Source organism: Carex rostrata, chromosome 20 (genome assembly GCF_964058835.1).
Source record: "Carex rostrata chromosome 20, lpCarRost1.2, whole genome shotgun sequence".
Taxonomy (NCBI): Eukaryota; Viridiplantae; Streptophyta; class Magnoliopsida; order Poales; family Cyperaceae; genus Carex; species Carex rostrata.
Window position 1 is genome coordinate 1,384,934 of NC_135937.1, and position 23,669 is coordinate 1,408,602.

A 23,669-nucleotide genomic window follows, 5' to 3' on the forward strand; every position below is an offset into this window, starting at 1 on the left:
TTGAACCAAATTTAATTTGCAGTCTAAATTTGTAGAAAACATACGTGTGTTTATCTTTTTCAAAATTAATAATACCTTGATCAGTTGCGTCTTCGTTAAATAAATTCATAAACAAAACGTTTATCTACACAAAAAAAAAAAAAAAATTAGGTGTAATTCCGCCGCCACCTTCATTTTCAAGTCAATTTCACCAAGACCATACAGCTTAGCTTATCCAACAATCATTAATGCGGGTGCATATATGCAAATCAACCCATAAAATTTTCCACATTTTCTTACACCCCCTCAGCCCCTTGTTCAAGTTGCAAAACTTCAAAACCAATACTATTGTTAAATATTAAAATCCTAAGAATAGACATTACAGACTTACAGGGGCGGACCCAGAGTAAATCAGGGGGCAGCCACCTTCTTGAATTTCGAGTTTTAGTGGTGATTTATTGTTACCGATCGATTTTGCTCCTCCTTGAAATGTTTTTTGCTCCCCTTTGGATGTTTGATTTGTAATTCGGATTAAATTTAATGTTAAAATCAAAATAAATTTTTTGAATTATGATTGGTAATTAGAATTATAAATTAAATAATCAGATAAGTCAGAGTATTGAAAAATATAAGTTAAAACATTATGGGTCCGCAGACTTACGGTGTCAATAATTTTAGAAGACCCGTACTCCCAAATATATTTCATAGGCTTCAAATATCCAACAAATTCTCCACCGTAAAAATCAGTAGTATTTACAAAACCATTTTGTTTGTGAAACCCATTAATTTTCACTGTGCCATGGCTACTATTTCCAAGAGCACAGGCACATATTCGGATTATGAGGGTATATGTGCAAACAAAAACTAAACTGTCCAAGTTCGAAGAATCCACTTGGAATAGACCCAAAGATAAGTCCAAAATTAGGGTTTGATTGGCCTGAATTGAGCCAGCACATATCGCTTGAGACAAACAACAGTGCAAATGTCAAAAACACAAAAAGGAGAGATCCATTTAGGTGCTGCCTCAATCAACTAAAAGTAGTTTTATTACGCAGATTGAAAAAAATTGACAAGAGAAGCTCTGTTATTGTACCATGTGTACCAGTAAAGAGATAAAGACTACAGGTAGAGGATACCCCACGCCTCTGTAATTTCTACTTTGCACCACTATAATTCTTGAGGTAATATTATTTCGGACAAGTTTTATTTTTCACCCCTAAAAACATCAAAATGTTACTTATAATCCCAGTAAAAGTTGGTAATGTACTGATATCACTTATATACCTAGAAACATATATAGAAGAGTAACAAAAAAAATATTTTTAGAAATAAAATAAAAAAAATCAAATTATTGGAAACAAGATGAATTACTTTTTTCCGATAAATGAATGGAAACAAACCAATCCCAATCTACACTGATTTCCACACCAACTAGCACATAGTGTGAAAAATCAATGAAACCGAACCATTACTTCGGTTCTATTAATTTCTAACTCGAATATAAATTAATTTATACACTAAATTCACATCTTCAATGAGACCAATACTTTCCGGATTTTCGGTGATCAAGATACACTGCAACTTTCGGAACCTACCAGGATCGAACCTGGTTCGATCCAGTAATGGTATATACTCCAATGGAATTTGACCATTGGTTCAGTCCCATCTATTTAATAATAAAAAAATCCTTCCGATAATTTGATTTTTTTTTTTTATTTCTAAAAATACAAAATTTGGAAGAGTAATATATATTAAAAAAAAACCTACCTTCCTCACTGTTTCCTAAATAGGTCCCTACTACCAGACAGCAATGAGTTAGGCCAGATGGGCATTGTGGATAATTTGGGGAAAAAAAAATAAAAGGAGATGTCCAAGGTCATATTTCAATTTTTGGTTAAAGGTCCAATATATGTATACTGTATACACATTGCACATACATATATATTGGTATCATCCCGGCGATACAAAGTCAGCATGTAGAAAAGTCAACACGAGAAAAAAGGATAAAATATTATATATATGTGGCTGGTATATACTGGTACAGTTCTTCTGAAAGTGTTGAAATGCACGGGATATTTTTCTTATTTTGAGGGTGAAATGCGCAATAATTCTCTATTATTTTGTATTATTCTAAATGTCAATTGAATGAGTGAATCTAACCTACGCATCATTGTCACCATTACCTGTGTTAGTTTTCCTCTTGTAGTGGTTCTACTTAGTTTTTGTCTACCACTTAGGTACGATTAACTGTTTCCAATCTATAATGGAACAAAACAAATTCATAACTAGGTTGCACACGTGTACAGCCAGCTTGCGTTGATTCAGACAACTCAATTGAGTTTGGAGAAATACAGCACATGAGAAAAAGTGAACAAATAATAAAGTTTTACTGGCCCAGGCTTTTAAGCTTGTAAGCATTACTATATACATTAATTGCTCTTTCTTAAAACTATGAAAGCCTTTTTATTTGCTACATATTATTGATTACATATATACACAATGATACAGATACACCCTTTTATTTAATTTACCTTTTTTAACTATTCCAATACTGTGGTAAAAAATTCAGTTGCAATCATGATGAAGTCCGTTGTATTTAATAATTATTAAAACCTTAGCAACTACCAGTTATATGACGCCAAGGTACAGGAGAGATGAATAAATATATTGCCATTCAAAGAACAAATGATAAAGTCTAGAAGAAAAAAAAATGTTTTAAAATGAGTATATAATCTTTTGACTTTGTGTACACGTGCAAAATTCATTAAATCATATTTTTTTTCTTTGTTCTAATTCAAAATAAAAAAATCATAAAAGTGAAAATTCTCGTGAAATGCCCTAATTGGTTCAGAGAGGGATCGGCATATACGCTACTAGGCATATGAAAAAAAGATATGATAGCATTTTATTTTATTCTTTGGTAGAGCAAAAGTTAATAGAGGCAAGATACCCCTGTACTAGTCAATCAAAACACTGTTGGTTTCTCAAAAGAGGTTTTAGTATTTAAAATTGTCAAATTGAGATAACATTTGCTCATGTGCCACTTAGATTCAACCACTGGTCATCATTAGGCTAACACCTAAGTTACTTGTCCTGTATTCTAGCTATTTCTCATTTTCTGGTAGTCAATATGCAACTGGGTAGTTGGTTATATTTATAGTGGTGAATGTTAACATCTAATGTACCGTCAGTGTCATTACAAGCTACAAATCTGACTTTCCTGATGATCAAGTTAGATTTGATTGCAATTTCACAAATTTTATTTAATTATTGAGTTCGCCACACCAAACCCTGTCAATTCAACTGATATCGGGTTCATATCAGACCAAACTCAAGGTTAAATTTCATAGTATAGTATGCTGCTTTATATGTAACTATTACTGCTCAGGAAAAATAAAATCAGAGCAATTCGTATTAGTATTTGGTCCAGTTCAAGATTGCTAGTGTGTTAAAATTTCCAATCAAACCGAGCAAGTCCCTGTAGAGAAATTTTCAACTTCATATCATATTTTCTTCGTTTGCATAAAATCAGGAGCGAACCACCGTCATTTCAACGGATAGAAAAAATAGATTGGGTACAGACAAGCTCTTACCAAAAATATATTCAGGTCAAATTAAACGGGGGTGATATTATCTAATCAAGGTACTTTAAGATAAGCACTAACACAAGTTGAGACCAAGAAATTTCAAAATTTTCCAAATAAAAAAGAATAAAGCGTGTTGTGTCAACTGTTAGAAAAGATGGTTCAGTGCCAACAGGACCTTGTCACCTAGCCAAACAAAAATTTAGTCAAGTCAAAGATACTACATTGATACAGGATCGAAGCCTTTCATTTAACTTCAGTGTTAGCTTTTAGGTGAAAATCGTGAAATTTCTCACATCTGAAATTGAAAAATTGTATTATCCAATGCACTCAAATAGCTGATAGTTAAAATGCTACTTCTCCAGGAAATAATGAACTCCATGCTAATAATTAAAGTAAAACATAATCCCTGTTCAATTTTCATCCTTTGTCATCTAAACAAAAGGGTAAAAAGTTTCCAGTGTAACCTTAAGAGACTCAAAATCTCTAATTAAAGTAAACCTACAAAAGGAGAAGCATCTCAAATGGCCCCAAAAGACGAACATTTTCCATATGTACCAAAATTAGATAAATCATCTTTTATCCACCTCCCCCTAATTGTGGCATTCATAAAACTTCTGGGGTAATCTAAATTTTCATGATTCATTCATCTTCTATTAAACCTCAAAATTAAAGTTAGACTCAGAAAACAGCATACACCCTACCTTCATAGATATACCAAGTACCATTTCAGAACTCCCTATTCTTGTCTAAAATGCTCAAAGCACCCTCCTTCTACGTTGTTACTATTGTATAAATATACAAAGCGAAGGGTACGTTTGGATGCTTTCATTCAGGATTTAGGTATTTCAGAACCAACCTTCATGGCAATGACAGCAACATTTCTAGGGGAAAGAGCAGGGTCAAAAAGAGGAAGCAAGAAAGCTTCGATTAAATTATCTTGTTCTTGGAGAAACAATAACCTATCTAGTAATATGTAGGTCTCTATTAACTGTCCCAAAGCAACACGAAGGGACCAAAATGGGCCTATCATTTCCTGCAATTGTCGAAGGTCTCAAGTTAAATCTGAACAGTAATTATTTTCAACTTAAAAAGTTAGCCTAAGTATTGAGTGGGTATAGTATGTTATAGCACCAATTGAAGGTAGTTTTTGCATTTAATTATTTGGCATACAAGAGAAAACAATTGCAACAGTACTGGTACAATGCATTTTTCCATTTTTTATGTAATGGTCAGTACAAACAATAAAAATTTGTACTAAACACCAGTACCGAAGATGACAATTCTGATTCTTAAAGTATCTCAAACATACTTTGTTAACAAAAATTAATATTTAACCCCCTATCATGCTTTTTGATGCCTTCCTAGTTACTAGTATAGTATGTACCATTCTAGGGTATGAAGCAACAATTGGGCTTTTGGATAACCTCAAATTGTAAACCAAGCTAAACACAAAATAGAAGCAAAACAAACAATACAAGCATACAAAATTGGGATCAAGCCCAACAGATTGCATTTTTTTTTATGAACAACAGATTGCAACTTGAGCCAGCAATGCAGACTAGTTTTTCTACCTACTGTGTAGTATTACAAAGAAAGAGCACAGGGAATTGCACTTACAGTGAAAGGCTGCACCTCTTTCCATACTTCTAGAAGGTCATTGTCTTGTAAGTCGGACCCACAACCCAGTCGGAGAAGTCCAGAATAACAGAACTCTTTAAAATGAGCATAATTCTTCTCCCAATCGGGCTCCATAGGATCTGGACAGGATTTTTTTATTTCACATAAATGATCAACAAAGGTGTTAAAGTGTAAAGGCAAGCTAAATCAGCTCCCCCATTGTCACTTAACCCAAAATTTATGCAATTAAGCCCCAATTTAGTCTGATTACAGAAAAACCAATCCTCAATTTTGCAGTGTCTTGACAAAACATCAATAATAAATTCACTTGTCAATTATAGAATTCTGCCCCTTCAAAACATAAAACCATCCAAAAATAATAAAATTTAAAATCTTTTAGTAAAATCTTAGTGCAGCATACAAAGTCCATTGCAGGATTGAACTTTGCAGTAGCTTGTGTACCATACCTGTGGATTAAGATCTTTTTTGACTTTGATCAAGATGAGATAATTCATATTGAAAAAGTAACTGTCTAATATTTCAGGTTTGCTCACTCCGACCAGTGCAAATTTTATGAGGGTTCCTGTCTGCTGCTATTATCCTATTCCAGAAAATCAGATAATAAGATGTCTTATTGGCAAAATGCAATCAGGATCTAGGGTTCAATGTTTAGGGTATAGAGGTTATACAGAGAATAATTTCCAGTACATCTACAGAAACCAAATTATTATAATATATAAGGACCTTTTGTACAAAAGTATAAGAAATGGCTTTAATCTTACGCAGCATATTCTTTTATTTGGTCCAACAATTATAAGCACTTTAACTAACCGCTCAGTAAATTTGTTTCCCCTTCCATGTCTTTCATTCTTTGGTAAGTGTACTTCCATTTCACATTCTCTTACAAAAGGTATTAATAGGTCGTATCCATTATTTTTAGTATTATAATGAGTGATCAGCAATTATTTCCCCTTTATCTACAAACTGGCGGAAAATATACTCTTATTACCATAATTCAAACAAAAAAAACAGATATCTAGTTGAATGAAGTCCTTGGGCAAGTATATTTAGGAACGGAAAAAATGAAAATGAAAATGAAAACAGGCTTGGAACATTTCTCGGAATTAAGATCGGTGAACAACAAAATTGGCATATTAATAGTCACTGTCAAATGTCAATACCTTTTGGACACAGGACCATAATTGTTAGCATTGCTTATTCCTTGTAATGAATCCATGGACTATTGTTTTGCTTTAATATTATATATGGGCCGTACAAGGTAGTATGGAAATAAGTCATTTTATGCTAAATGTCAAATGGAAAAATGGGGTCAACCGTTACCGAATTAAAAATGAAACAATAATCATCATTAACTGCATGAGTCCTCTTCTAGCTTGTATGTATGATTGTAACTAATTCTATTTGGAAATATTTTTCAATGTTTTCTAAACAACACATGTCAACTTGTTGATAGCATCATATCTAATATGATATTGACAAGGCAATAAGAGATATTTTTAAATCTTAGGGCAACAGAAAATTGTCAAAGCTTATAAAGTAAAAGGTTTACCCAATTCTGATAGACTTTTATAGAAGTTACTCGATCAAAGTATAAAATATTTTTGTCAGTTGTAACAAACATGAATATTCGACTGTCTACTTATTTAACTTTCTTATATTGTTTATTTTTGGAGCCGCACTCCCCTTGGTTGTCCTATGAAGTACTTCAAGGACTAAAAAGGGACCAGATCTACAAACTCTTTAGTCCCAAGTAACAAACAAACAACCACTCACACTCCGCTGCACTCTATGTAACAAGAGAGATTCAGCAAAAATGCTTTAAGTATTTTTGCATGTCCAGATACACATAGCCATCTGTATCTTTGATCATCTAGGTTGATAATTTAATATTAAAATATTATTATAACCATGTGGCATATTTGATACATTTGGTGTACAAATCCGTATCACATGCACTTCAGATACAGATGCCGAAGGAAGTTTGCAGCATCTCAAGAATGGGTAATCATTTAATCAAACATACCGGCACAATCAAGAGAAGCGACTTTAGTGGCTATCTCATTGGACTCCATAGGCTCAGAATTCTTTTCCTCTGTATGGGATTCTAGAAGCTTACTAAGCCTCCGTCGGCGTAGTGCCTTTCCCTGCCGACCAATTGATGGACTTGACTTTACTACTTCTGGAAAATGCTTCTCAAGCACCTAATAGTAATGAAAAACAAGGGCAAAAGAAACAACATAAATAACAACAACAACAACAACCAAGCCTTTAGTCCCAAACAAGTTGGGGTAGGCTAGAAATGAAACCCAATCACAATCATAAAATAAAGATAAGTAGTAATAAAGTAATAATAAAAATAAAAATAATAAAAATAAAAGTGAAAGTGACATATTCAGTAATTATAACGATGCTGACAAGGCCAAGTATAAGGACGCAAAAGTACTTGCCAGTTGGAAAGCAGCACGATATGCATGCGCATCAAAATTTTGAAGAGCAATTTCTGTGGTAAGACTTCTCCACCTCTCTGCACTCTGTGAAATATGCAGTTAAGAGCATAAAAATAGAAACGCAAATAAACTTTAACCCTGTCAGAATTCTACATCTATATTTCAAATTCCAGATGTTTTTTTTTATTATTATTATTAAAGCCCGTAAGGCACAACAACATCCACAACACACACACTCTACTCCTGCATACTACAGGATTCGAACCTAGCTTATCCCATAGGAGAACATATGCCTTAGCCAGCTGAACTGCGCAGCACTAGGCAATTGAAGTTAATTGGAGATGCTTATTGTTCTCATGTTAGCCCTAATAATAAGCAAGTAAAATCTGACCCAAAAAGAATACCACCTGACAAGAATCATACTATTTTCAAGCACCAGAGCCACATGAAGTAAGCACCACTGAGTAACATTAACGTGGCCTGGCCTAAATCAAGAGATAATAACGTGACTTCAAACTTATTTGACAACTGTGACAACCTGATCAAATGGTTATCACAATAAAAAATAAAAAATTCTATATAGCTAAAATAGGTTGTATATTAAGTTTGGTGCATTCGAGTAGCGGTTGATCATCCATCGAACGGTTTGAAAACTAATAGTTCAATTTATAGGCACTTGATCTGTGACAAAACATTATCCAAATTGCAACAATTTTGATACATGACATGTCTACTAAACTATAACGAACATTTCACAGTTGTCATGTAAAATTAATTGTCAATATATCCCTTCCTATTATCTAATAGCTCCACCACAAACACAAAGCATCTTATAATAATCTAATATATATGACACCAAACCATATTACCTGAGAACTGGACCAATGAAAATCCAGAATGGCATGACGTAGATAGGACCTAACCTAAATTAAAATAAACAACCACCAAAACATCGAATAATCCAAACCAAATCAGCGGCAAAACCCCAACCAACCAAAATGGTGAGTATGAGGCCTGGTATTGACCCAAACTTGATTTGCCATAGCCTGCTCATTTCCCACCTGAACTAATAATAACTCTTCAACAACCAGCGTAGCAGTTCGTCTCAAAAACAACCAGCATAGCATAATAACAGTAAAAAAGCTGTACAGTTCTACCTGACAAGCAAGGTCGCGTGCAGTTTTTCCTAGGAAAAAGGGGGAAAGCTTTGCACCCTTGCTCATAGGAAAGCCGGCAGCGATGCCACATGTTTCCTCAAACTCAAGACAAGAGGTGGGGTCCACCTCTTCCTCTGATAGCAAGTTGTAACAACAGCCGAGGCTCACCAAAGCCTTTGCCCGTCCACATCCCACAAATGCCCTAATTCAACAAGAATGAGTACATACATCAGGATTGGCATGCAAGAAGCTCACTCATATGCACCATACCAAACTGACAAAAAATGACTAAAAGAGTTAAGAACCTTAGCATATTTACAGAAAGGTCCCCGCAAGCATGGAGCCCAGCCAGAACTAAAGGATGTGTCTCAAAGTACTCATTTAGTACCTCTTCATTATTTAGTTCTTGTTTAATCCCAGTTGCATGTTTTTGTAGATCCACGGCATTAGTTAGAGCTGCCAATGCATCACTAGACAGAACACGACATGTGATTGTTTGAGGTACTTTCAATTGCTGGTCTGCTGTGCTGCTACCAATAAAGAAATTAAAGATCTAAACAATAATGCATGAAGCCATTTCAGGAGTATAAATATGGATATATCATATAGCGCAGAGTCTTTGTGCGGATGCCGTGCACCACATAGACCATAGCAGCCCAGCAGTGATACTGTAATCTGGGACTGAAAGTGTATTAAACCTCCCAACTACTACAACATTTAATGCGCTGACGTGGTATATAAATCAGGCAGAACTTATAATGTGAGTACTTGACAGTATTCCTTTCTTTGTTGAATTCAGGGAATAACTTATGTCAACTCTGCCCCTTGAAGATCGCCTTTTCCTTTGTAAGAACTAGGAATATAGTATGGAACTTTTTAGATAACTGAAATAGATTATATATTAAAATGCTTGCCAACAAGGAGGTAAACGGAATCTCACAAGTAACCTAAAGCAACTCAAATAACCATCTCCAATGGACCAAAAGTATAACTCCCCATTATTCTCTGCAGTGAAAAAATGCTTGTCAACGAGGCAAAAGAAATTGCACAAGTACCCTAAAGCAACTCAAATAACCATCTTCCCAGTTTTGTTCAATAAAATGCCAAAGGGCCGAAAGTACCCCTCCCCAATAGTTTCTCTGCAGGGAAAAAATAAGGGAGAAAAGATGGTCTCAAAATTTTTTAAGGGACCAGGAGAACTGCCATGTATGTAAGATGCCCCATGTTTAGAGTGGTTTGCGTTATATTTCTTTTTGCAGGAGAATGTGCATATGATGTGTGACTATAGCTCTAGGTGTTCATAGAGAGATGCAGCAAGCAAAAGTTTTTCTATTAGCATAAACTGACTGCCTTTAATCAACTTTTGAATTATAGCAAGTTGAATGAACTCCTAATAAAGGTGTGAAATTGTCTTTGTAATGTAGAGGCATACAACTCAGTATGGCCAATAGAATAGTCAATTAACTCAGCAGTTCTACTAATTATTCTTGGACATATACTGTGCCCAATAAATGATATATAAATCTAAAGCACGGAACTTCAGTATAGAATGGGACTGAACCTAGTAAAAGTGTTAAATGATTTCCTTGAGTACAAGATAAGCCCATTGCCCTTATCTCCTATAGATTGGCCATGTCTTGACTAAAAGAAAGCTTATACCATACAAAGTACTGTACATACAAAATAATCCCTACATCCTTTTACCTAACCTCAGTCTTATCAACCCAAAACTACTACAAGGCCAGTGGGCCCAAACTATATTTTAAGTTTACTTTGCCTCACTGGCTGCATCTCTGAACCATCATCTAGAGATGCCGCACATCATGCTAGCAAATTTGAGATTTTGAGCTTCATAGGGACACGTGAAAGTTTCAGAAAATGGCATAATATACAATATCAGCATGATAACTGACTTTTTATCAAAATGTGTACCATTTTTTTCTATAGTGCTTGGCTATTCTGTCTGAGCGTCCTTTGGTGACAGTTGCATGGTGAACAGAAGCATCTAGTGCCATAACTGATAGCTGATACTCAAAAGAGAGCACTTGTGCAAGATATCCCTGTTTGCCGAACTAAAGCAAATCAATCATGTGTAAAAAAAAAGCCCAATAATTGCTGCAGGGGAAAGGAAGTTTGATTCAGCTTGAAAAGGTATGGAAAATAACTTTACTTTGTTTCTGTATTTTTTTTATATCTGGATTCAAATAATGATGGAGAAGAATAGTATAAGGTATAAATACTTAACAATCCACCTAAGTGATTTTCTTGAAGCAGAGAAGTAGAAGTTTAGAAAAATGTTATATACCTGACCAGATCCAACATCAACTACTGCTTCTGAGCCACAAGCTTGAGCTATTTTACTAATGACTGCAGCCAGGATTTCAACCTAGTTACGAAGTTTATTTTAAAACCTTAAATTTTAGACGTACTTAATAAAGGTTGACTTGTTTAGAATAAGGTTCACATACTTCATGTTTCTTCTTTGCAATCATGCCCTGAGAGAGAACTTTACCGAGTGGTATCACATCCATGTTTTGGAGAATCTAAAATGCATCATGAGAAAATAATCAGTTAAAGAAAGAAAATGCACAATGAATTATTCTAATAACGTCTATAGGAGACCCAAGTAGCCCTTTTTTTTCTTTTAACCCTCGATGAATATAAATACCAAAACCAGAAGAACAATCCTATTGGAATTCCATTGCAGAGAAAACAAAAAACCAAACACCCAAAAATGTTTACAAAAATTTTAAACAATAATTAATTGAATTAAATCTATACAGAGAAGTTTATAACAAGGAAGAAGAAAGCATACATGATGTGTCAGGTTTTGCTGTCGGAAAATAGACAAAGCCCTCAAATTAATGATAAATTCCTTCAGAGAACTCGGCCAGTCATCCTGCAGCATTCAATTAATTAATTAATTGATTGATTGATATATTTTCATGCAAATTACCCGATTAGCATCCAGCATACAAGATCAATTAGCAAGGCGTTTGTAATGAAACCATTGTAGGTAATGTCACTTCATGACAGTCCAAAATGCAGTCTAGTTTGACCATCATATAAATGGGATTTGGATACACCTTTTCCCTTAAAAAATATAATATAACTGTGCTATTTTCAAATAAACTCAAAAGTTTTGGATGTAATAAGCTTGAGAAATGTAGTCACCAAATTGTCAAATACTGGGTCTAGTTTGATAATAACTTCCACTGATAATTAACTAAAAGAAATGTGATTTGATAAATACTTGAACAAATCCAGAGGGCAGTTGAAGTAAATTTTGCATTGGTTCCTTGCAAAGGCAATCCATCCATGCCTTATCCACAATCTCCCATAGATTATCCTGAATCAATTTTAAATGAGAAAAATATTTACTCAGATTGAGGCTAAACTGCAACAACTGAAGCTTAAATGAGGCCCAATTGATAAATGGATGGTTAAGCAAGGAAGAACTTAAATTTGTCGTCATACTGTTGATCATTTGCACCAAGCTTAACTGGTTTGACTACAGTTGGGAGGTTTATTGAGACATAAATAAAATTAATTAATTATGGTAACATAAGGTACCATTCAAGAAGGAACCAGTGAGAAAAGCAGCCATTGATGTCTTGGTACCTTGAAGAAATTGACGACGTGAGAATCGAGGAGAGGTCTGAAAGGGATAAGGAAGGAGGCGATGGCTTTCATCCATTCTAGAGTTTCAGAAGCAGAACCAGACCAGTGCTTACGCGTCGCTGCCGACGCCATTAGATTTTCTTCTTTGTATTGATGTGCTCCGACTTCGAGTGACAAATAGAACGGGGTTCCAATTTTCATAATTTAATAGGGGGTGAAGTGAAAAAAATTCTCTGATTTGGGTCCCATCGCCTAACGGATCCGATAGGCTTTCTGGGCTTTAGGTTATTGTGTTATTCAATAAAATATTTCCAGTGATTTACAGTTTTTCAAACAGTCTACGACCAAGCAATATTTGTACTATTTCCAATAACAGAATAGTAATATCTTCTCGCATCTTTTAGATTAGTATTTTTCTCTCACTATTCTAACTCACTAGTCCTTACCTGAATAACTTAATTCTTACATAATTTTTTTTGACGATCCAAATGCATCCTAAAAAAAACACGAAGAGCTTTAAGGATGCCTTGGCGAACATAACATGTACAAAGGAAATGTTGCAAACGTTACATGCTAAAGGATTTCCGTCTATATAACAAGTTAATGTAAGTTGGGTTATAATATGGTCAATGCGTAGGGGTGCAAACCTGTTGGATATTATCCGACCGTATTTGATTCCGTATCCGAAAATTTAATACGAATATCCGTGCGGATATGGATACGGATATAGTTTTGAATTTTAATTATCCGTATCCGAATAGTAGATATATATTATATAATTTAATATGTATTTTTAAAAAATATTATGTCATTCACTATTATAAAAAACAGATATCCGTATCTGTATCTGGTTAATATCCGATCCTTATCCATATCTGTCTAATATCCAATCTGTATCCGTATCCGAAAAATAAAAACGGATACGAATATGATTTTACCACTACCCGATCCGTATCCGATCCATTTGCACCCCTATCAATGCATAACCAATCCATGATAATATGAAACCATCCAGTCAGGGGCGAAGCCACCCTTAGAGAATAGGGGTCAATTAACCTTCATTTGTTTTCAAAAAAAATTGTATATAGTTTAGAATTAAATACTATGTGTAATGTAAAATTAATCCTCTTTTGTAGTAGAAAAATTATATGCTTGACTTTCATTGTCTGAAAGTCTCCTTGCATCCAGCCGTATTTCTTTAGGTGATCATATTTAGCTAACTTGTTTATTCTATTAAAAATGATACAAAATCTTAAGTACTAATATGTTATAGTTAAAAAAAAATTAAAATGAAAGACAATAACATATTCCGGCCAACAAAATAACATAAATTTTAATTAAGAAAAAATAGCAAGCTATGGACCACATTGATTCTACAATGTCATTACCGTTATAATTTTTTTTTTATAAAATAAAGTAGTGTATATAGGTCGGATAAGATCTTACGCGACATATTTTGAAATTCGTATTATATTCATATCCATAATATGTTTTTCATGTTAATTAAAAACTAATTTACATCCATTCAGTTCGAATTTAGATTCATGATATTTCAAGTAGGTCAGATTAGTCCGATCAATCGAATCACACATTCACACTTCCCAGACACCAACGAAATAATTTGCACCTAAACCCTAAATCCCTATCGTTTCATTTTCATAGGTAAGCCTGACTGTTACCATTTACCAAGCTGGTTAATTTTTTATTTTCTAGTTCTTACTCAGCTAAGGAGAGCAATCAGAGCATGGCGTGAGCCTGTACTGTCTCCATCATGGCACTGAATACGATGCGTTGGATTCGGAACCTGTAAAACAAACGGAGGAGATCCAATCTACGATGCTCACGTGGCCAAAGGCAGAAGGCTTCAAGAGATGTCGGTGTTACAGCTTTGCGTCAGAGCTGGCACCATGCCACCATAGATAAAGACTTAGAGACGCTGGATCCAGTGACGGAACCAGGAATGGAGCCCAGTCATCTCATCGCAGATAGTAGGTTCCCCACTGTATATTTAGAAAACTACTACCCAGTCACTCTTTATATTTATACAGGCGAAGTGAAAAAGTCTCTCTCTTTATATAGTCGGAGGAGGAATCAACTGTATATTTTCTGGGCCAAGGGGGGCTAGGGCCCAGGCCTTGGTTCCACCACTGGCTGGACCCAATTGAGGTCAAGTACAATTAGTAAACCCGTCGTGTGACATCACTTCCAAGTTTTAATGGACCATGAAACTCTTTGTATAGACAAGACTAAGAGTAACTAAATACAGATTCCGACAAAGCAATTCCAAAAAGTTACTGTTATATATAGACATCACAAAATTTTAAATTAATTATAAAACTATTTATTTCAAAAACAAGTTAAAAAGAAGTAGAAAGCGGTACAACAAATGATATGTATAGTATAACGTATTGTCCACGGATAACCGTCAAGCGATTTAAATCGAAAATAATGGAAAATATTTGACTATGTTCAGAAATTATTGTCCGATTAGTCAGAAAAATTCATGACAGTTTGATAATTGCCAACAACTAATTGGCCGATTAATCAACTTAAACGGATGACTTTTACAACACTGACGTCACATAACTAGATATATATAGTATATACTATGAGACCTATATGCAGCTTATTATGTCATGAACAAATTGTTAACGAGCTGGTTCCGCTCAGTTTGCGATTGATTCAACTAAAATCAAACTCGGCTCGTTCTGTATTAATCAGAGTTTAATCTTCTGTGACTTGTCTAGTAAACTCGTTGACACTTGACAGCCTTGTTTTAAGATTTTTTTAATCGAAATTGATATGATGGGAACTTCACAAACTAATGTTAAGATTTAAGAACTTTCAAATATTGACATGACTTTGTAGAATTTTATGTAATTAAATAAGACTGGTGAGATTTTTAATTTCTTGTGGAAGGTGTATATTTTAGTATTCAATATGCTAAAATAATACATATAATTTTACAAGATAATCTTTATGGTCATGTTCGGCAACAAGGCTTTAGCCTCCTTAGAGTGGCTTTAGCTTTCTTAGTTGCTTAAGCTAGCCGAACAACAATTCCTTAGACAAGCTTAGAGCACCTTTCTTAAGCTTCCTTAAAGCAAATTCTTAAGCCAAAAAAAACATAGGCTTAGGAAAAAGTGCCTCCTTAGAGCCTTTCTTTAGCATCTTTATACACTTAAGCTTCATTGCTCTAAGCCTTTGTTAGCCGAACATCTCCTCCTTAGCACAGCTTAAACTCTTAAGCTGCAACACTCTAATCTTCGTTGCCGAACATGACCTATAAGAATTATTTTAAAATATACACATAACTTTACAACAATAGGATTTACATGACATTTTAATTTCTTAAATCGCTATTATAGTTTTACGGGAACTTGTTTAAAAAATAAGTATAATGATGAAATTTCTTCACTTGACAATTCTTTATTTTGATAATTATGATAATTATAAAAAAATAAATTTACATTTAAATCTATCATTAATATATGCATAGTCTATGTTATCTTCGTATTATGTTTAATCATGAGATTTGACATTTTAACAAATGTATCAACAAACAATATTAAAATTGCAGATATTTTGATTGTCAGGCTATCTAAATGTTCCCTTACAATTTTATTTTTTTAATTTTTTTAAACTATTAATAATATTATCAAAATAGTCATTGTCCAAGTGATGTCCTCACACGAGTGGGGCTATTTTATTTTTTTAACTCTTATTGCTTAGTCAATGATGTCCTCACACGTATGGGTCAGCACTCAGCAAAAAACAAAATAGCCCCACTCGCCATTTATGTAATTCACCAAGATATGCATGGGCGGATTGACCCGCATAGGTTGTGTGTGTGTGTGTGTGTGTGGTGTGTGGTGGGGGGGGGGGGCTATTCATTATAATTACACCGAATGATAATTGATATCATAATTACACCAAATGATATTTGATGGAGACGGAAATTCACTTTTGAAAAAAATAGAAACCTATAGGTATGAGTACATACGAGATTGGTTTGTGGAAATGCGTTGAAATATTATTTAGTTGTACTGTAAAATTAGTTCTGAAAAATCGTGATTTACTTTAAATATACATATATATATATATTGTGCATTCGAATGTATATGGGCCGAAATACATACGGTCCAAATTTGATTTTTTTAAATCCAAACGGTCGATCTGAACCGTTCATCTTGTTCTCCATATCAATATGTGCTTGTGTTAGTTTGTAATAATCTAGAAGTCAATAATACGATAAATTATCATAAAGCTTTGTTCATGAATTGAATGTTTATTTATATATCATTTTGTTGCCTTGAGTATTATTGAATTTATGGATCATTTCGAGTTCATGACTGAAATTGTGAAACTCCATAATATAGATGATATATACTCTTAAAAGGTCACTGACCAAGATAATTAGCAGGAACACTAATTACCGCGATAAGGTTAGTATGTGGATTAAAAGATGGTTAAGTTTTACAAACCACCTGACACGAGATGTCATTTTAATCACATAGATACATGTTCTAGGAACATGGTATTTGACAGACTCCGAATGAAACATTAAATAGAATTGTGTTCGTGTCATTTATGTTTTCATTCAGTGTCAGGTTCTACAGTATGAGGTATTTATCGTTCCCACTGAGAAATATGTATGTGTGATTGTTATCTACCGCTGTCCGTAAAAAGCAGTCATAACGGTAGCTTTTCCATATGTATAGCTTAGCTGAGGAAGTGATAGTTTACCAAGAATACTATTTGTCCCTCGTATTTTATACGAGCTATAGCATCACTGGGCCCCTTGATAGAGTAAGATTATCTGTTAGCGGTATAATTACAAGAGTAATTATATTTGATAATCTGCTCAAGATCAAGAAAAGATTCAGTTAGCAAGGATGACACACATCTACCTTGAAACTAATCTGATAGCTATGAGACAGAAGAACAGACACAAGTAAATTGTTTACTGGATCGTGATATTGTACTGTACAGCATCATCTGTGTAATTGGATGGTCATGATGTGTTGCCAGATGCCACCCATGATTATAGAAGTTAAAACAGTTTTAACTCTATTTACCAACATAACACAGATCCTATTGGGTCACACCATATAGGAGTTAATCGGAGAATCTTATTGTGATTGATTATAAATTGGTTATGATCAATAGTAAGATGGTTATAATTAATTATACGTGTTATAATTAAATTATAAATGTTATGTAAAAATAACGAGCAAAAACATTGGTTAATTTATAAACGTGTGTGACACGTTGTATAAAAGTTAACCGGTTAATTTATAAATGTGCATGACACGTTGTATAAATTACCGAAACAACAAACCGCAAGAAAAATATATATATAATTGTTCAGAATAATTATATGAATATTATTTGTGTTCGGGCCGAGGACATTCGGGTCTTTTCAGATTCGTCTTATCCGCATGACATGTCATTGATCCTATCCAGATGACACGTCATCGATACCGAAACAAACAACCGCAGAAAAATATATATAATTGTTCAGAATAATTATACAAACATTATTTGTGTTCGGGCCGAGGACATTCGGGTCTTTTCAGATTCGTGCTTATCCGCATGACATGTCATCGATCCTATCCAGATGACACGTCATCGATCTTATCCACATGACATGTCATCCTTATCCATTCAATGGCATATCTTGTAAATAGGCATAAGTTGAGGGGTATTTCGGTCTTTTGCGAACCTCCTCAAAAGCCTATAAATAGAGGAGTGCATGTTGAGAGAAATTCACTAATTCATTCGTACCGGTTTCGTGTCGAAACGGATCGGTATTTTCTCTCTTTCTCGGTTTCTCTCCCAAATAGTGTTTCGGTTGAGAAAAGAAAGTTATACGTAGTTGACGTATAATCTTGCGGGTTGTTGTGGAGTATATTTACGGGATCGATGAATAGTGTTTTACCGAATTTAGCAGTATGTCAGTTTTGCATATTGATGAAACTGAGCAACCAAAAATTCGTGTTTACGGGTTTTCGTCTTTTCCCCGTGAATAGTGTTTTTGCATAATTCCGCGATTTATGGTATTTCTGGCAGAAGAAACAAACCGCTCTCTGGTTAGTCCTGGTGGATAACCGATAGAGGTATCACACGTGTGATACTCCGAGTCGATTCCTTCCCTGGTGAGGCTCTACTCGCTCGGTCTGCATTCCAACTGTGATTTGGAAACAAGGTATAAATATGTTATATTAATCTATTTAATTGGTAAGTAGATTAAAGTTTTAGAAATCAATCATGGAGTAGATCTGTAAAAGGATTAAATTGGGTTTTGATGCCAAAGGAATACTGAAGGTGGACCGCCTTGGAAGGTTTCCTGACATACCCCTTTTAATCCTGAGCTTAAGTTGGCCGTAGAAATTTTTGTTCTACAGTCATTCCGCAACTTAAGCCTAAACGGGTTTTTGGTTATAGCACCCCGTAAACCCCAACAGCCTGGAGACCAAATCTTACATTTTTCTGAATTTTTTTTACTATTTATGAAGTATTTTACAAAATTGTTGATCCAACGGTGGCTGCTGATTTTACTGTTTTGTTAAGCCAGCATTGGATAAACAATTTTGTAAAATACTTAATAAATAGTAATAAATTCAGAAAAATGTAAAATTTGGTCTCCAAGCACATATTAATATAAAGAACAAGATGAACGGTTTGGATCGACCGTTTGGATTTTGAAAAGTCGAATTTGAACCGTATGTATTTCGGCCCATATACATTCGAATGCACATTAGTCTCTCTCTCTCTCTCTATATATATATATGAGTAGAACTAGGGTGCTCTTAAGCTCACCAAAGTTTTGGTGAGCTTAACTCTAAAACTCATTAAATCGATTTCAAATGACGAATCCAAACCGTTGAAATCCGCCTACCTTACGTGTGATGCATCTACATGTGAAATTTTTAAACATTCGAATTAATTTAGCATAAAGTCAAGCGGTCAAAAAACGTTCAAAAATGAATGCACTAAAATTAATTTATTAACCTTCTAATTTTGACCGCTTGACTTTATACTAAATTAATTCAAATGTTTAAAAATTTCACATGTAGATGTATCACACGTAAGGTAGGCGGGTTTCAACGGTTCAGATTCGTCATTTGAAATCGATTTAATGAGTTTCAAAGTTAAGCTCACCAAAACTTTGGTGAGCTTAAAAGCACCCTAGTTCTACTCATATATATATATATATATATTATATTTCAATTTGAAAAAGTGGATCTTTGATGCATTCTACCTAGGAGTAATATGTATATCATTGATGAGAAAAATTAATTAATTATCAAATAAGACAACAAAAAATTAGTTAACTTAATTTAACTCCACCTTACAAAGCAACCTAGAAATAAAAAATGAAATCCAATTATATTAATTTCTAATTAATGTCTAATGAATATTTACTGTAATTAAATTACAATTGAACTTGTGACTACAAATTTATATTTAGTGAAACTGAAAAAAAAAAAACAAAAGTTTCTAACATAATCTTCTAATCTGTTTTTCATTAATTGTTATAGTAAAACAACTGAAAGTCTAACTAAACTAAAAAAAATTAAAAGAAAAGTTGGGATTCGGACATTGCTTAGTCACACAATGAAAATTAAACAAGGAGAGAGTTGTTTCCATATAACATTTCATATGTGTATATGAAGCACATGTGGAGAGAGGAGAGTGAACATAAAAAATACAAATCCACCCGTGGGAGAGATAGAGTATCGGGAAAAAAATTTATTCACTTCTACTTTATTTTGATTTTCCTAAGTTTTATGTCTGTTGAGAATAATTTTGGGAACAAACAATAAATAACCTTACATCCGAATAGCCGATTTTTTTATATATATCCAAAAATTAAATCAAATTACAAAAAATAACCGAAGCACCGTTGAATTTCGATTATTACCCAATCCGGTTATCCAATAACCGGATTTGATAGAAATGTTCGGCTATCCACTCCCCGGACTCAAAATGCACAAATCCGGTTAATGGTTAACCGGATTTGTGCATTTTGCCTCTTTTTTTTTTTTTTTGAAAACATAATTTTTTTTTGTATTAAAATATTAGAAATATTGAATATATTTCTTTGAAAATAGATAGAATACAATATAATTTGATTTATTAGAAAGACTGCAACAAATAACCCGGATCAATATTTTTCAGATTGGACTTTTCGCGGCTGTAAGAAAAATTAATATATTTCTTTATGTGTTATTGGAAAAAAATAAAAATAATTAGATTCTGAGTTATTGATCCCGGTTCAAAAGTCACTTCTAGGTAATCCAGAAAATATTGTGACCTTTCTAGTACATTTAATTTATAAAAAGTTGTATCTATTTTGAGAATTCTTTTTGAAAAACAATAATTAAATAAATTAAAGTTTTTGATTTTTTTTCAAAAATAGATACAACTTTTTATAAATTAAATGTACTAGAAGGATCACAATATTTTCTGAATTACCTAGAAGTGACTTTTGAACCGGGATCAATAACTGTCGGAATTTTTGACCTTACTGGACCAAATCTGAATATATATTAATATTTTCCGACAGTGACAAATGAATTATTCGGATTTGGTCCAGTAAGGTCAAAAATTCGTGATTTAAAAATAATTCGAGTATTTTGGAAATGATTCGGAATTATCCGGATCAGAGTTCTCAGTAGTGCAAGAGAGCAAAAAATATATATTCTGAAAAAAAATTCGAGAAAAATTCATAAAATTTGAAAATTATTCGAGTTTAATTAGGTCAAAGTTATGTCAATAGAGGGGGGGGGGGGGGGGGGGGGGTTGTGTTACGGGCTATAATAAAAAATAAAAGGCCTTATAGTTATGTATCGACTTTGTATCTTGGAACTTTTTTTACACTTCTTTAGCATATTGATTTATAATTTGAATTAAATTTAGGATTAAAATTATAATGATATTTTTGAATTCTAATTAATAATTGGAATTAGAAGTTAGAGAATTAATCATAAGTTGTAGTATTAGAAATTATAAATTAGAGCATTTTTTTTTTGTATATGTTTAGTTAATAGCTTTGAATCTAATTAGCTATTTAAATCCGATTTGCTATTTTTTAGCCTCCTTAACAAATTTTTTGAATCCGCTCTTAAAGATAAAGCCTAATTAAACATAGTCTCTGTATTTCAAATTAATAAAATAAATACGACACTGTAATTGTGTTCATAACAAAGTTTATATTAACAAAAAATAAGAACTTGGGAAGCAACTGGGAAGTACAGAGTACTTGTAATAGGAATATTTAAAAGATTAAATTAACAGAAAAGAACATAGGAAAGTACTAGAGCTAATAATACTCGTAGCCAAAATAAACAATTGTAATTTGGAAGCAAGCTCCGAACCGCCACGTAGGCCACAGCTGCGGTTATGTTCGCTTATCCATAAATCAATTCGATTATTTAAGTCTCAACCATGCTTCCTGACAGCTGGTCCCCGCAAACTAGAGACAACGAAAGCCTTCATATATGTTAAGTTGCCAGTTGTTTAGTGGAAGAAATCTTGGTTGCTCTTCTATCACAAAAAACCAACGCCGAAATCTTGGTTGCTCTCCGGAATACTTCCAAGGAGTCTAATGGTCCAGGATCACCGGAACGGCACGCGTTTATCTTAGATACCATACTCTGAGCTGTGTCTAGCTCTAGCACCTGGTCTAAAAACCATGCCACTATATTATAGGCCCGATATCAAACGAAGAGACGGAGTTCGGTCTAGGCGTCTAGCTAAAGGTGATTTCTAACCAAGTAACACCAAAAGATTCCTCTCACCTCGAGAATCCATTGACCCTCCTTTTCATCACACTCCCAGTCTCTCTCTTCCTAACCTCTTTTAATGCAACACAATGGCCTCAGCATGTGCCATTAACGCCGCCACGAGCTCGCCTGACACGCTTCTCTGGTTTAGCCCTCGCCTTTCCTTCAGCCGCGACCTCTCCGACAAACCCGAATCCGACGTGCTTCCTCAACCGGATCCATCTACATCTCCCAAACCCGCATCAGATTTCGAGTTCCACCTCCACCAACCAGCCTCGATTATCACGGCAGATGAGCTCTTTTCCAATGGCAAGCTCGTACTGCTCCATCCTAGCTCTTCTCCTCAACCTCTTTTGGACCAGGATACCCCTTTTTCGGATCCGGATTCGGATCAACCCGCTAAGGACAGTTCATCCTCTGACCCCCTTGCTCCTTCTCCTCGGGCACCAATGTGTGCCAGCCGATGGAAAGATCTGCTAAGGCTCAAGAGAGCCAAAGGAGTACCAATTCCCTCTAAAAAGACGGGTCCCAACCCGAATCCGAATCCGCGAGCACTTAGATTCCTTCTGAAGAAAAACTCAAACCTGAAAGCTACACCTGAGGAGTCCATGAGCTTACCTTTTCTCCCATTTGGTTCTGACCAGGAAGAAAAATCCGAATCTGCTTCATTGCCGCCTAAAATTCGCTTAGTCCGTCCTGTTCCGCCTGAAGTACCTAACTCAGACACGGACCAGATAAGGCCGAACCGGATCACAGCTCACCCCGCTCCGGTCCAGACGGCTCAACCACCCAGAACGGGTCCCTCGGTGGATAGTCCTAGGCTAAATGCAGCTGGTAGGGTGGTCTTTACGGGTCTTGAGAGGAGCTCCAGTAGCCCGGGTAGTTTCACTGGTGGACCTCGTGTGAAGTACCGAGGCATCGAGAGGTCTTATTCCGTCAATGTTAACGGGGTGAGGATTGCACCCGTTTTGAATGTACCCGTTTGCTCACTTCGTGGTTCGAGGAAGTCGGTGTCAGTTTTTGGGTTCGAGCGCATCTTTAAAGGTGAGAGGAGGGAGAGAGGAGGTCCCACTTCGTCTGTAGGAGCAAGAGCTGGTGCAAGTACTTCTGCAAACAAGGGGAAGAGCGAGGGTGAGTAGTAGATCAAGTGATATAGTTGATTTTACTTGAGACTTGGGAGGAAAAAGCAAAAAAGAAAATGTTCTCTTCCCGTCTTTTATCTGCTTGGAAATCATTTCCAATTTCTGTATAATTTCTTTGGATTGAGATATCGCAAGATGTTCTATTACGAAAAGAGAAGAGGCATGGAAAAAAAAAAAATCGGAGGTTGAGTTACTAATTATTAATCTCATGGTTTTCCGATTTTGGATGAAATTTCAAGTACATGGGATGTTTTCTGGAAATTTCTCTGAAACTGGTGCTGATTAAAATTCACCAATAGAATAATAT

The 23,669-nt window shown here is 34.6% G+C and overlaps 2 protein-coding genes across 12 annotated transcripts; one reads left to right on the top strand and one right to left on the bottom strand.

The window, feature by feature from the left end:
* Window positions 1–3,649: 3,649 nt before the first annotated feature.
* LOC144572400 (S-adenosyl-L-methionine-dependent methyltransferases superfamily protein) lies at window positions 3,650–12,594 on the bottom strand. Of its 11 annotated transcripts, none has more exons than XR_013517723.1 (13): window positions 12,430–12,594; window positions 12,062–12,157; window positions 11,624–11,707; window positions 11,277–11,351; window positions 11,114–11,194; window positions 10,741–10,880; window positions 9,114–9,338; window positions 8,809–9,010; window positions 7,652–7,735; window positions 7,228–7,405; window positions 5,184–5,323; window positions 4,122–4,599; window positions 3,650–3,749 (listed from the first exon to the last, which is right to left on the bottom strand). XR_013517723.1 is itself a non-coding variant. In XM_078321965.1 (13 exons), exons 1-13 carry the CDS (start codon window positions 12,559–12,561, stop codon window positions 3,917–3,919), a joined length of 1,629 nt encoding a protein of 542 aa, XP_078178091.1. In that variant the 5' UTR covers window positions 12,562–12,594; the 3' UTR covers window positions 3,650–3,916. The 11 variants fall into 11 exon arrangements, 9 of the variants coding, with proteins under 9 accessions (XP_078178091.1, XP_078178090.1, XP_078178088.1 ...); XR_013517722.1 differs by having other exon boundaries at window positions 3,650–3,946; XM_078321965.1 differs by having other exon boundaries at window positions 3,650–3,946; window positions 4,423–4,599; window positions 9,114–9,335; window positions 10,741–10,868.
* A 9,570-nt stretch (window positions 12,595–22,164) lies between these two features.
* Window positions 22,165–23,388, top strand: LOC144572894 (uncharacterized). Its single transcript, XM_078322578.1, has one exon. It carries the CDS (start codon window positions 22,310–22,312, stop codon window positions 23,357–23,359), a length of 1,050 nt encoding a protein of 349 aa, XP_078178704.1. The 5' UTR covers window positions 22,165–22,309; the 3' UTR covers window positions 23,360–23,388.
* The last annotated feature ends 281 nt before the right edge of the window (window positions 23,389–23,669 follow it).

Coding starts and splice junctions, on each gene's coding strand:
- LOC144572400 (XM_078321961.1), bottom strand. CDS start 12,561: ATGGCGTCGGCAGCGACGCGTAAGCACTGGTCTGGTTCTGCTTCTGAA. Junction 7,736..8,808: donor CACGCGACCTTGCTTGTCAG/GTAGAACTGTAC, acceptor CATATTTCACAG/AGTGCAGAGAGGTGGAGAAG. Junction 5,324..7,227: donor CGCTTCTCTTGATTGTGCCG/GTATGTTTGATT, acceptor AATCCTGTCCAG/ATCCTATGGAGCCCGATTGG.
- LOC144572894 (XM_078322578.1), top strand. CDS start 22,310: ATGGCCTCAGCATGTGCCATTAACGCCGCCACGAGCTCGCCTGACACG.